This window comes from Falco naumanni, chromosome 19 (genome assembly GCF_017639655.2).
Source record: "Falco naumanni isolate bFalNau1 chromosome 19, bFalNau1.pat, whole genome shotgun sequence".
In the NCBI taxonomy this organism is placed as follows: Eukaryota; Metazoa; Chordata; class Aves; order Falconiformes; family Falconidae; genus Falco; species Falco naumanni.
The window spans coordinates 6,277,472-6,291,153 of record NC_054072.1 but is presented as its reverse complement, the minus strand read 5'-3'; the positions used below and the strand labels follow the sequence as shown (position 1 = coordinate 6,291,153).

The 13,682-nt window shown below is 47.0% G+C and overlaps 1 protein-coding gene across 2 annotated transcripts; it reads right to left on the bottom strand.

Annotated features, from left to right (window-relative positions):
* Positions 1 to 135: 135 nt before the first annotated feature.
* Positions 136 to 13,386, bottom strand: IKBKB (inhibitor of nuclear factor kappa B kinase subunit beta). 2 transcript variants are annotated; one of them, XM_040618322.1, is made up of 21 exons: positions 13,228 to 13,386; positions 13,048 to 13,142; positions 12,303 to 12,420; positions 11,492 to 11,561; positions 8,608 to 8,696; positions 8,057 to 8,146; positions 7,542 to 7,666; positions 7,098 to 7,205; positions 6,669 to 6,798; positions 6,026 to 6,220; positions 5,662 to 5,776; positions 5,192 to 5,315; positions 4,780 to 4,931; positions 4,604 to 4,665; positions 3,492 to 3,601; positions 3,184 to 3,233; positions 2,525 to 2,624; positions 2,206 to 2,353; positions 1,872 to 1,999; positions 1,172 to 1,262; positions 136 to 749 (listed from the first exon to the last, which is right to left on the bottom strand). In XM_040618322.1, the coding sequence occupies exons 1-21, from the start codon at positions 13,330 to 13,332 to the stop codon at positions 681 to 683; spliced, it is 2,274 nt and encodes a 757-aa protein (XP_040474256.1). In that variant the 5' UTR covers positions 13,333 to 13,386; the 3' UTR covers positions 136 to 680. The 2 variants fall into 2 exon arrangements, with proteins under 2 accessions (XP_040474256.1, XP_040474257.1); XM_040618323.1 differs by lacking the exons at positions 13,048 to 13,142; positions 13,228 to 13,386 and adding an exon at positions 12,849 to 12,941.
* Between the last annotated feature and the right edge of the window lie 296 nt (positions 13,387 to 13,682).

Genomic DNA, 13,682 nt, shown 5'->3' with positions numbered 1-13,682 from the left:
CTTCAAGCAGTTAGTGGATCATCTGCAAATGCTTTGTGAAACTATACTTGCACAGTGATGGTTTCCTTCTCTGTGGCCTCTACCGTAACATCTTTATACCACCCATGTTTCAGAGACCTGCACAGTGAAAGCAGCTTTTTCATTAAAATGTTATTGAATGTATCAAAGAGAGCAAACCAAAAGTTTACATCTTTTAGATAATTTTGTTCCCATATAGGAAACAACTGTTAGTTAAGTATAACCATTACACTTCAGGGAAAAAGTGCAAATCAGCAAAGTTAAGAAGTTTAAGTTCACAGTTCAAGTATATTAGGAAGTTGACATCTATCAGTGACTGTGCAAGCTGATTGCATGCATTGTTCATTAGAAAGCCAGAAAGGCAGTGAAACAACCACGTGATGCCTAAGGGAAGACACATTGGGACAGAGAATCAAGAGTTATCTGCTGTCTTAAGGCACGACAAAGAACCTTTTCCAAGTAGTTAGAACAGGCATTTCCTACTGTATCTTTGTGAAAAAAAGAGCATCCGAGAGGTGGATATTAAAAGCTAGGCCACGAGTATCACATAAGCAGGTTAAGTGACAGTAGAAGGAGGCACTTGAACTTCCCTTCTCAGAGGCAACAGCTGTTCACAGTTGGCTTCCTGAAGGAGCATGTCTTCAGAGGCAACCAAAGTGATTTTACATCTGGGTTTGCTCCGGACTGTTTGTTTCTTCTACCTGAAGCTGCAGCCAGCTCCAGTCTAGAGCCTAATGAATAAAGAGTTAGAACTACAGAATCTGACGTAGCTTACTGTTCAGATCTCTCCAGAATAAAGGGGAAGCAATTCCACCAGTGTATGACCCGCCACTAGACCAACCCACTTTTAAGAATGCAGTTTTGAAGTATTTTTGTACAACAGCCAAGCGCCTTTCCCCATCCTTTTACTGTTCAGCACAACCTAAGTCCCCAACACATGGCTCCTGTACATGGCAAGCAAGGAGTCAGTCTGCGGTTCATTTGGGGGGGTGGGTGCCTTCTGTTCCCCAAAATACCTACTCTCCTTGCTCAAAGGAGTAATATGCAGATTTCTGTAAGCCATGTTACTTATTGGTGGCAAAGTTGCATAAGCAGGAGCTTGAAGCCATGAGTTTCCCCAGTCCCATTTATAGAAGAATATTAAATAAGTTACCATGAAGCTCTGCTCCTGATCCTTCATTGTGTCATGCATCACATTTTCCAGTTGGCTACAGAGTTTCTGTGATTCCAACAGTAGCTCCTCACTGAAAGGGAGAATTATTACACAATTTTCTGCGTTTGAGGAGATGCTGCCTTTACCTTTAGGAAATACTTCTGGCAGGTATGCTGCACAGCACTGAGGAATATTAACCTTTGCCAGTGAGCTCATAAGCTAGCAATTCATATCACAACTAGGGAAGTCTGTGTCATCCCCAGATTCACTGGGGCAGGGGAAAAGAAGCATGTTTCAAGTCAGACTTGGGTTCTTACTCTGTGGAATCACTGTTGCTAGATCAAGGTCTGTCATTCCAGCTGGTGACCCAGTTCATTTAAGCAAGCCAGAATTACACTTGCTTGGTTAACGGCATTCTCTCCTTTATGATACAGCTCAGCCACTATCACCTTACACGACAATGCTTCAACAATTCTGCATGGCAGCTACCCTCAAGCAAGCCCAACCATTCCAGATAACGCAATCCCTTTCTTATTGAGGCAGGGGGATTATCCCCTGTTTTTCATAAGGAAAATGTTCATCTGACAATGGAAGCTGAACACAAAGCGTAAAATGTGGGAAAGCCTGCGTGTCATTATTTCACAAAGCAGGAGCCCCAGCTCTGTAGTTAGCAGCTACAGAGTTCCAGACTTTGTCTCACCTTTTCCTGACAGATTCTGATAAATTGTATGTTCCAGAAGGAACCTGCAGCAGCAGCTGACCAGGGCTACCAAGACGTGATGTGTTCACACTCTCTGGACTGCCAGTAACAGGACCACGTACTTTACTCTGAAGAAAACACAAAAGATTCAGATTGCAATTGTTTCCACTAATTTCCAGCAGCCAGAAATATGAGACTGCTTGGAACTTGGCTTTAATACTAATTCAAAATAACAGAGAAAAAACCCATAGGACATACTAAATTTACTATTATTTCAGTAACCTGTGCTACAAACCGTATTTTCAGGCTAAACTGGAGTTGTTATTTTACTTACGCAAGCAATTTTCAGCAAGTTCCACAGTTCTTTCTGTCGTTTCTCTTGAAGCCTAACAACCGTTTCCTCATCTTCATTCATCAGATTCATCACTTTCTCCACTCGGGGGAACAATTCCAGTGCCTTCTGCTTGCAAACTACAGTTTTACTGTTAATACAAAAAAAAAAAAAAAAAAAAAAAAAAAAATCAGATCACACATGGACAACTGCAGTAGGGTAATATTTCTGAGATGAGATCTCATCAGCTATATGCACTGGTTTTTAAACTTCTAGATGCTTTTGCTTAACCCTCAATAAAAGGTAACTCTACAAAGCTCACCTGAGTTGAGCATAAATGACTCGGACCTTTTTTTCAAAGGTCTGGATTGCCTGTAGGAGCAGTCGTACTATTTCTTGGCTGTCACCGCTTGTCCTCTGATCTGGAAGGAGAGTCAGAGTATTACACAGAAGGGTAGGCTTACAGGACAAAATGAGAAGATTCTTAGGGGCTTATTTCCACTGCTGCTTCAATCCTGAAACATCTCGAGTTTAGGCCATTTGAGTGGGATGAACTGCATTGGAATTCAGCCACCACCTTCAAAATTACGAGAACCGGAAAGCAGTTGATAAGGTGGGTCTGATGCCTTGGGGATGTATAGCTGCTCAAAGGAACAGCTATGTTTTTCATCCTTCCTACACAGAAGCAGCAGCATATGCTTGTGGCAACAATTTGCTCTGAGAAAAGCTTCAGAGGAGTTTCAAGAACAGCTCAAAAGGCACCACAAAGACACCACAAAAAGCAAGGCTGGCCCCAATGTAAAATTGACTCCCTGACCCCCTTCTCCAAAGAAAGGCCAATCCAGTAAAGTCCATGTGCAGCTAGCATATGGGCAGGCCTAGAATGCAGAGAGTTTTCTCAGTGCTCATTACTGCACCTCCAAAGTTACTGTTCACACAAACCAAGCTAGCAAGCTGACCTTGAGCTAAAACGTCTTTTACCTCTTGGCTTCTCTCTCAATCTCCGGTACAGCTCTCTGGCTTGCTCTTCTCTAGAAGGAAAAGGCACAGAACACAAAAGACTTCTCTAGAAAGTAAACCATGAACAAGTAGTTCAAGAACTCCAATCTTTTATATACACCAGTCTGCCGTTTCTGACCAATGACAGGTATGGAGTCATAAACTGTCTTTTAGTGTCAAAGTCCTCCCAAACCCCCATAATTTTGGGCTGAAGCACTTCCCTTGTCCTGTGGTGAATAAGCTTAGCTAGCAATACTCCTGCATCTGAAGTTTAAGGTAGTTCAACTCACAAATCCTCCAGTGTTCCTCCTTGTTTACGACCTAGTGGGCTTCTCTGCAGGTCCACAATGTCTGTCTGCAGGGCCATCATCCTCTTCACTAGCTGATCCACATCATCCTCCTAAAAGCAGGGCAGAACAAAAGCAACGGGATACTCTCATACTAAGACACTACCACTCGTACTGGCTCTTCCCTTCTCATTCACATTTCTAAACACTTGCATTGGCAAGATGCAAACAGCAGACTCGGACAAAACCAAACGAGAATGAGTAATTTCCATTCAGGGACGTTAGCTTGGGTGCTTTGGGATCAAACAACTTCCAAGAATTTCCTGATAAAAAATTCAGCCTGCAACAAAGAGCCATTGAAGGATCACTTTGTAGTAAATGTGCTGCTAGTTCCCAGGCCATGATGCTTCCTTTTCCTCAGCTATTCCGCCTTTCCCCCGGCACACCACATCCACTCTGGCACCCCAAATTGTGCTTTTCACTTGAATTCATTTGCATGGAGAAGCTGCTGCTTGTTAGACAGACATTCTGCCCTCTGCCTCCCGCCAGCAGAGGAGGACTAAGTGCTGGAAAAGAATAAGATATCAACTAGTTGGCTTTTGCTCCTCAAGGTATCAACTAGTTGGCTTTTGCTCCTCATCCGGGAGTGATGGTGCCTGTTTACATTGTCTTGTGTCAAGAGGCTGAATGTTTCACGGGGAACAGCCGTGGAACATGCACCAAAAGAGGGAAATCGTTGCTTTTCAAAATTTAAGACTGATGCTTAAAATTCTTGTGTTCAATCATCTAATCATTCGCTTTCCCATTCAGTTTAACCTATGCTCCATAACATCTTTTCTGCTATGCTGGCTCCGGGACTGGGTTAGCAGGACATCCAAGTGCCACCACTGCAAAATCTCCCCTTTTCCCCTAAGTCTTACAAACAGTGAGCTTCAGGAAGCTGACAATGGACAAAAATGGTGCCACCAAAATGAAGGCAATGTGACATCTGGAATCAGCCCAGACACAAGAAGTTTCTGTTTAAGGGAGGACAATAAAAGGGGTGGGAGGGCAAGAGGAAAGGGGAAAAAAAGGCCTCTTATCTTCAGGATAAGCAGTTAGATTTAGAAACATACCCGCCCACAAAGTTCCACAGCTTGCTCCATCTCCTTCCAGGCAAACAGCAGCTTCTCAGAAGCTACAGGAAGGAAAGAAGGGTGATTGCTTTTCTCAGGTTCGTACAGAAATAGGTAGATACTTTGTGGGGATAACAGGTATAAGAGCAGCTCTGTCTTCCAGATGCTATACTTACTAATTCCAAATTCAATCTGCTCTTTATACTTCTCCAGATCAATCTGAATGCTTGTTTTAAAGAAGTCCAGCTTTGCTTTCAGCTGCTGGGAAAGCGAGGCCATAGAATTCTTCATCTTAGAGAGGGTACTATTGTAACGCAACAGATTCATCCTGCATGGACAAGAAGAAGGTCCTATTACCCTCCCAAACTAAAAATGAAGACTTCCACTTACATCAAAAGTAGATACTTCAGAGAGTAGCAGTGAGCACAAAAGCAGTTGTGTCAGAGCAGAGGGCAGAACTCTCAGCTTCTCATTATCACGAGCTCCACTCATGAGCTTCCCTGTTCCAACAAGGTTCCGTTCCTGTCCTTTGCCTTTCACCACAGAGCAAAGGCAGGGATATGTACTCTAGAGAAACTGCCACCGTACATGGCTGCTCGCTGCCCCTGCTGAAGCCGGTTACAGTCCTCTTTCAGCATCCGGATTGTGTGCCAGATCTGACCCCACACTTTCCGCAACTGGAAAAAGTGGAGATTCTTCTTTGGATCCTGAACTGGAAACAGAAGGGAGGGAAATGCATGTATCAGCATGAAGTCTAAAAGTAGTGTTATCATATGACAAAACAGACGAAAACATCACTCCTTTGAGGAGTGTGTTACCTCTTGCAAAGCCTATAGTCAACTAACCCCTATGCAGCTTCCCCAGCACGTCAAAATCAAACCCCTCCCTTCCTCAGTTACTCTGACTGACTGAATGAATGCTATGCTGGTCCATTTTACTGCTTTCGTCCCAACATGCAAAAGCTCTCTCTACTCCTTGCACACCATACAAACCACAGAACACAGGCAGCCCTCTCAACATGGACAACCTTTCACATTCATGCTAGAGAAAATCCTTACGGATGCAGTCAACGCTTTCCGGATGAGGGCGCAAGGCAACCTGAGGCTCATAGGCAACTTTCTGGTTATCAAAGAGGAAGAGGAGGTCTGTGTCTGCAGCTGCAGTATCATTCACCTGCAGAGAATGAAAGACCCGGCTAGGCGCTCTCAGAAAAAGCAAGCCTCAATAACACCATAAAGAGAATGCTCCTCCTTAGCCGAAGACTGAACACCAAAGGCAACAGGGTGCCTGTTCTGCAAGGGCTGTTCAGTCTGTGTGGTTTAGACAAAAGCCTACCAGAACAGCAGGGAGTGCCATGCTCCCAAAGCGAGAGCAGTACCTGCAGATTCACTCAGCGCCAAGGAAGGGAGTATTCAGGCTCACCTTGCTATCAACTATACGTTTAGTAGCCAGCTTCTCAGAAAACAATGCCAGCCCAGCTTCCTGCAGTAGTTCCTGGTCCTGTTCTGGGATTCCCGTGTCTGAGTGGATCCTGGCCTTCACAGTTTGCAGAGTCTCCTCCTCTGTCACAGGGTAGGTATATACAGTTCCCGTAACCATGTTCAAAACGTGGAGCAACTACAAGAAGAGTAGCGTGACATAAGAAGGGCTGAAAATACACCAGTTATGTTTGAGCAGAGATCCCAGGACTGATACTGGCCGCCAATAAACTGTTCAAAGCACCTGCAGGCTCAGGAAGTCACTCTGCAGCTTATTTCACAGTATTATGCTAAAATCTTTGTCCTCCACCAAGTGGAAGAGAGGCCACATGGCAACTAAACCACTCCAGTCACAGAATTCTCTACCAGAATATGGAACCAAACTCACGCAGAAGCTATTTGCTACTCCCAAGGAGTATCTGTCCTCAAATAAGCAAGAAGAAAGCACCTGTCACTGTCAGGAGACAGCAAAATGAGATTTGGTGCTGCTGCTCCTCCTAGGTCTATGACTCAAGCCTCTTCTCTCATGGGCTACACGCAACTGCTCTCCGGAAAACTTTCCAGGGTAATACAGACCCATTGCTCACCTTCAAGTTCAAAATGTCATCCAAAGCTTTGAAACACCCATTGGGTCCATATGTGGGATCTGTACCTCTCTGCCGTGGGTGCCACATTAACATGAGCTGCAACCATTTCTCCAGCCTCCCAGCCAAAACACTGAAGGACCAAAACAAGAAGGGGATCAGGGGAAGTAAAAAGTGCATTCGCAGTCACCGTATGGCTTGGTCTCTGCAGGAAGACTGACAAACAGCTTCCCACCCCGATCACAAATGTAGTGTTTAGAAGGCAGAAACAGAGACTCACAACTACACAAGCCTGACGGGACACAAGCATTGTGTGTGTCATACTATGTTAACCTGCAAATAAATTGAGTGTAAGACATAAAATACAAACCTGGCCCTTTTGCAGAAGAAACAGTTTATCCTAGCATGGCATAACAGATTTCTAGTCCTCACCTGTTTAGATTGTTTGGGCAGGGTAAACTGCTAGAAAACTTGACTTCTCCAGATAAATCTTCTGAAACGACAATGTCCAGCTCACTCTTCTGTTGCACTTTTGTATGCCTAATGAATGCAAGCAAGTACAACGGTGAAACAATCACCTGCCTTTCCCAGTCTGCATGTTAGTAGGCTCTTAAAGCTACTCTTGATGGATGTAATACAGATGCCACTCTGGTTTCTGCTACCACCCTGCAGGAATCACTCCCAATCCCAAAGAGCAAGTATCAAGAATGCTGAACTTGCTCAGTAGGTCAAACCCCTGCGAAGGGAGTCAGTCTCCATAAGGGCAAGGAACACAGGAATATTACGCTAAGAATCAAGAGACCATTCTTCTACCTCCTGTAAACAGAACAGTCCCATTGCATGCACTCCTCTTATCACCTGGCCCCAGTCACTCACCACTGCACTGGCTGCCAGTTGGGTAGGAATGGTCGGAAGCCTGTAATGCACTCAAAGGCCAGTGTGCCAAAGCTCCAGTAATCCACTGTCACTGTGTACTTCTGCTGTTCCAGCAGCTCTGGAGCCTGAAACAGTTTACACACACGAGACAAAGCCACCCATCTCTTAGCTCTCTCAATCCTTTATTATTATTAAGTTATTAAATTAAGAGCTCATTAGCATTTGTACAACAGATTAAAGATGGTGCTGAACACTGCTGCTCACAAGCTTTGAGATCCTCTTAGAGTGAGCAGAAGAGGTTATTGGCACTCCTGCATCTTATTTATAACAGACATAGCTAGCAGACATTGTGAAAACCCAGTGTCAGCAAAAGAACAGTCACCTTTGCTATCTGCAGCACCCCAAATACACCCCATACCACAACATGTACTTCATCCCAGCCCAAAACCTGGTAACAATTAAATCTATCCCACTCCAAAGCCATAGCTACTCTTCTAGATTAATTCCTTCCTTACCAAGTACTGTAGAGTCCCAACAAAGGATGTACATAGGCTACCTTGATCCAGCTCCTTGGCATACCCAAGGTCAATGATTTTGTGTATTAACTGAAAAACACAACAAAGAATAAGAACACTAGAGATAATTCCTGTTAAAACCACACCATACAGCCGAGAAAGGAAAGGTTCAGTTCTTCAAAGGTACACAGGAGAGGCACCAACAAAGAAACGGAAGCAGAAATGGGAGGCTCCTGCAGATTCCTAAACCTGCAAAGCATGTAAAGCTTTCATTGGCTTGACACACACAGAGCTGGAAACATTACTGCTAATTCAGATCTCTCGTCAATCCGCACAGCTGTGTTCTTTCCTTAACAGTTCAAAGTCAAAGTGTCAGGTGTTGCCAGAAGTCCGATACAACCTTTCATCTCAGCTGCGTGCAGAATATCATTCATCTGACATGCAGATCTGAGCTAGCTGTTATCCTGGGCTCTCGCAGAGGGACCACTGTAATTCCAATGAAGTTTACACCTACTTGTCTGTGTAGGGACAGGCACCTGCTTCCTGCTTACCCTTTGCTCTCCTTGCTGCAGCACAATGTTCTCTGGTTTCAGGTCTCTGTGGATGATCCTGTTCTCATGAAGGTACCTGAGAGCAGAAGCTGAGACACAGAAAAAGCCACTTGTGAGAGCGTAGCTAACAGCACCTAGCATGAGCTCAGTAAGGATTCATTTCTACCTAGTATAAGCATGGCTTTTGGGTCAAATCTTGTACAATCAAACATACAACGTAACACCAAGTGCAAGAGAAAAAGTCGGCATCAAACACCTCTGGACGGAAACAGAGTTTCCTCCCTGGGTCTTCCCTCATGCCCTTCTTGTAAACTGGAATAACATTGCCTAATTTCCAGTCAGCAGGGACCTCCCCAGACTCTTAAGACCTTTGGCAGATGACCAAAAGGGGTCCTGACGGAACACCCACTAGCTCCTTCAGTACTCTGAGGTGAATCCCATCAGGCCCCACAGACCTGTGAACATTCAGCTGGTACAGCTGGGTCCCTGACAGTTTCAGTGTCCCCAAATGGAAAATCGCTGTTCCCACGCTCATGGTCCTCCAACTCAGGTGACCAGGCAGCCCAAGGTCTATCAGTATTATTAAACACTGAGTCAGAAAAAACATTGAATGCCTCTGGTTTTCCTTCATCCCTGTTAGTCAGGTGATCAGCTTCAACAAGCATCAGTTCAATGTTTTCTTTAGACCTCCTCATGCTATTAACAACCTTAAAAAGCCTTTCTGGTTGTCTGACACAACACAATTTCAGCTCTGACTGAGCTTTGGCCTTTCATGTCTTCTCACTGCATCTATGAGCCACAACTCTGTAGTCTTCCTGTGAAGCCTGACATTGGTTCCAGAGATCATACAAATTTTTTTCCTCTTATGCTCCACAAAGAGTTCCCTATTCAACCAAGCTGGTCCTTCGGCCCCACTTGCTTGACTTACAACACATTCCAATTGCCTGCTCCTATACTTCTAAAAGGTGGTTCTTAAAAACTGATCAGCACTCATGGACTCCTAAGCTCTCAAAAGCTGACTCCCAGTGTACTCTGATAAACAGCACCCTAATAGTTTAGTTTGCTCTCTTGAAGTCCAGGGTAGCAACTCTGCTGTCCTTTTTTCTCATTACACTGACAATTTTAAATTCAGCCACTGCATGATCACTGTGGCCAAGACAGCCACCTATCACCACATCTCCCACAAGGCTGTTCACAAATAGCAAGTCCAGGAGGGCATCTTTCCTAGTTGGCTGAGTACTTGTGACAAGAAGCTATCTCCCACAAATATCAAGAATTTCCAAGATCAACCTGTCACAGCAATATGATATATCCCCATTTGATGTCTGGGAAGTTGAAATCTCCCATAGGACAAAGGCTACCAATTCAAAAATATCTCCCAATTGCCTATAGAATAACTCAGTGCTAACAACCTGGCTGGGTGATCCGAGTGGCTGTACTCAGCTTTTCTTTACCTAGCTGTTTCTTCAACAGTCTTAACGTAGAAACCAAAAGCTGTTCTGCCAACCACTTTGTTCTGACCTGTCCACAAGGTGTTCTTCCCCACATTTCACCTGCAAAATTCTTCATAGGAAATTTCTGTGCAACATACTTTCTTCTGCTCAGAACCACTGAGACCCCAAAACTGGCACACTGATGAATTCCATGTATACTAGAAAGACAAAAATCTCATCTTACGAATACACAAAGGCAGAACAAATGCCGTCCATTTTCTCACACTTGCTCAAGATAATGCCTTAATATATCTGCCCTCCTGTGAATAAAAAGACAGATCACAGTGCTAGGAAAAACAAAATTTGGCAGTATTTCCAGTGTGCGCTTTTCAGCCAGGCCTGAAACAAAGGGACTCACTTTTCTGCTTTCTCAGACTTCACACCCCTTCTGACACCATTGCATTCCCAGGCAGAGTTCTCTTGTTGAGTGCAAAATGATCCAGCTAGACTTCCAGAAGCTATCAACAATATAACTGTCCTTCTCCTGAAGGACAGTCACCCTAGAAAGACCAACTAGGTATGCACTTGATCAGGAGAACAAGTTACATCAATAGTCAAAAATATTTCTTATCAGCTACAGTTGAGATCATACAATTGAAAATTTGAGTCTGTCCCTCTTCCCATACACACACAAGCATATGAACACAAACTTCACTCTGAACATGATCTGCTGCTGTCTCTAGTCAGCACTCGGTATCCTTTGCTGGCCACTAAGGAATACAAGGATAAGGCAGCAGAACACAAGTGCCCTGGGAACACAAAGGACAGGAGGTGGTGCCTAACAGCCACCGCTGCAGTAAAAGTAGTGACAAATGCACACTTACCCTCTTGCCACAAGCGCACTTTCTAAGCATACATCTGCCCCAAATGCGCTTCTTAAGTATCTTTTCTCTAAAGCCTTAGCACCCGTCCAGTTTTGCCTCAGCTGCAACTCAGTGAGATCACAACACTGCCTGACCAAAAAAAATTCCACCTCAGAAGTCTCTAGACAGCACTTTGCAATCTTTGCACCAGACCCCTCTAAAATTCCACACTGAGCTTGCTCACATACTAACGGAAACCCACTGATCATCAGCTGTTAAGCTGAGAGTGGAGACTGATGTGCAACATAAACCAGAGTCACTTGGCAAGTGTTCAGCTACCCAGAACCTTCCAGGAAATCCCGAGTGGCACTTTTGCTGGGCAAGAAAATCAGTCTCCACGTTTTCAAGAACAAAAATCAAAGGTTGGCTCTCCCACAGGGAGGGCTGTCAGAGCAAGACAGGAAAGAAGCATACTCTTCAAAGGTCGGTCTTAAGACTGAGTTGTTAAGGTCACTGCTGCATAAGCGTGGACCAGGCACTGAAAGGGCTTCCATGGTTCAAACAACTGAAGGTACTACTATCACTTACCAATATCAGACAACAAGATGAGAATAGCTTCTTCCCGCAAGCCACAGCAGTTCTCCAGCTGATTCAGGTACTGCAAGAAAACAACACCAAACAAACTCTTTCCCTCCTGTATCCTGAGTGAGGCTCGTAGTCCCACAAACTCCCATGGATGCAAGAAGTTTCAGTAACAGCAAAGAAATTCTCTAGAGGCACAAAACTCTAAGGGATTGTAACCTCTGGTAGCAATCACAGCTTTGGGCCTTGGTCTAACCACATGGGAGGAGAAAAGAGTGTGTGAAAGAAGTCAGTGTTATCCCCATTCTCTTCCTTCTATTCACTCCAACCTTAATAGCTATTTCCCCTGTGCCTAGCAATATCAGCTCAAATCTCATCTCTAAGCTCTACGGACAGATTAAAGCAAAGTTTAGAAAAACAGTCAGATTAGAATTAACATGTGGTTTGGTTTTTTTTTTCCTGTGACACACAGGAGTTAATCACTTTCAGCCCACAGACATATCCTGCCCTTCAATGGCCTTGGCCATACTCACAGCCTGTTGCACAACCCTCACACATGCCCTCATGCTCTACATGCAAACTCCTCACAGTATCGCTAGCAGTCAAACAAATATAAAAAGTTTCAGAAAACACTTAAGCCTTGAAAAGCTGAACAGATAATATCAAGAACCAGCCAACCAAAACCTGTCGGTGCCATGACAAGAATCAGGAAGCATCAGGATGTGGAAACAGAGGTTTTACAAGGCAGCTTCAACAGAAGGCCTAGGATGAGCTGAGAAGCTGGTCCAGCCCTTGATCAGGATCCTAAGGACCTCACCTTACGGAGATCTCCGCCTTGGCAGTACTCCATGGCCAGCAAAGGCAAGTCATTTGGTGCAAGCTTCTGCATCCCTTCAGGGACGTCACGGGCAGCCACCACATTGGGATGGTTCAGCCTGAGGCGTAGAAATGAGGCAAATACACGTGATGAGCGGAATGGAATCAGGGTAACATCTGAAAGATGACTGTTCTGCAACAGTTACACCGTTTCATGCGCTCGCGGTCATCGTGGAAAGTCCTACAGGGCCAGTAAGCCTTTCAGAAGCTGAATTATGAATTCTAGAGGTTTGCAATTCATCCCTCTCCCCGTGACGCAGACCCAGCCCAGCCCCTTGCACTCCACGCGCAGCCGGTGCATCCGCTACGCGCCCCAGAGCTGCGCGGGCGGGGGCTGCGCGCAGGCGCCCGGCAGAGCACGGCACGGCCGGAGGGGCCCACACCGCGACCAGCGCCCCGCAGGACGAGCCAGCGCGGACGTTCGGCTCCGTGAAAGCACAGCCACGGAGCACAGCTGCGGTGACACCGGGGGCAACGGAAGAAGCACCGAATAAGAAAGCCGAAGACCCGAGGCTCCGACGAAACGCAAGGCGCCGTCTCCTCCAGCGTTCGCTCCCGCGCACCTTCCCCCGCAGCGGGCCGGCGCCCGGCGGCCTCTCCCGCCCCGGCCGCAGCGCAGCCGCAGGACCCGCGCTGCAGGGTCGCCCCCGGGCGGCAGCGCCAGGCCCAGGCCGGCCCCGCCTCACCTCTTCATGATCTGTATCTCCAGCGCCCAGCGGTCGCGGTTGCGCGGACTCAGCTCCTGCCGGCACTGCTTGATGGCCACCTGCTCGCCGGTCTCCTGCGGACGCAGCACAGGCGCGGCTGAGCGCGGGCGCGCCGGGCCGGGCCGCGCCGGGCCGGGGGGGGGGGTGGCCGCCGCCTACCTTGTTGTGCCAGCGAATGACGTTGCCGAAGCCGCCGGTGCCCAGGCGCTCCTTCATCTCCCAGGGGCCGCAGGTCTGCGCCTGCAGGGCCGGCGGCCGGCTCATGGCGGGGCCGCAGCGCTCCGGCTCGACGGGGCCTGGGCCGCGCCCGCCGACGCTTCCGGCTCCGGCGCGGGCGCCTGCCCTCCCTTAAAGGAGCCGCCACCACTCCCGGAACCGGGGCCTTGGGCTGGGAGGAGAGTTCGCGGGCGGCTGGGTAAACCGGCAGCGCGTCTGCCTGCTGCCCGCAGCCGCTTTAAAATGCTCTGAACGTACCGAACGTGCTGCTGGTCTCGGCTCCCCGCCAAAGCGCTGCCGGTGCGCTGCGCCGGGTTTAGCTGCTGCCTGCCTGGGCTAGCCGGCGTTAGGGGCCGTAACGCCGCGCCCCGGGCCCGCCGCCCCCCCGGCCTCGAGGC

Coding starts and splice junctions, on each gene's coding strand:
- IKBKB (XM_040618322.1), bottom strand. CDS start 13,332: ATGAGCCGGCCGCCGGCCCTGCAGGCGCAGACCTGCGGCCCCTGGGAG. Junction 7,667..8,056: donor TTGGGACTCTACAGTACTTG/GTAAGGAAGGAA, acceptor AAACTGTTTCAG/GCTCCAGAGCTGCTGGAACA. Junction 6,799..7,097: donor TGCCCAAACAATCTAAACAG/GTGAGGACTAGA, acceptor TTGGTCCTTCAG/TGTTTTGGCTGGGAGGCTGG.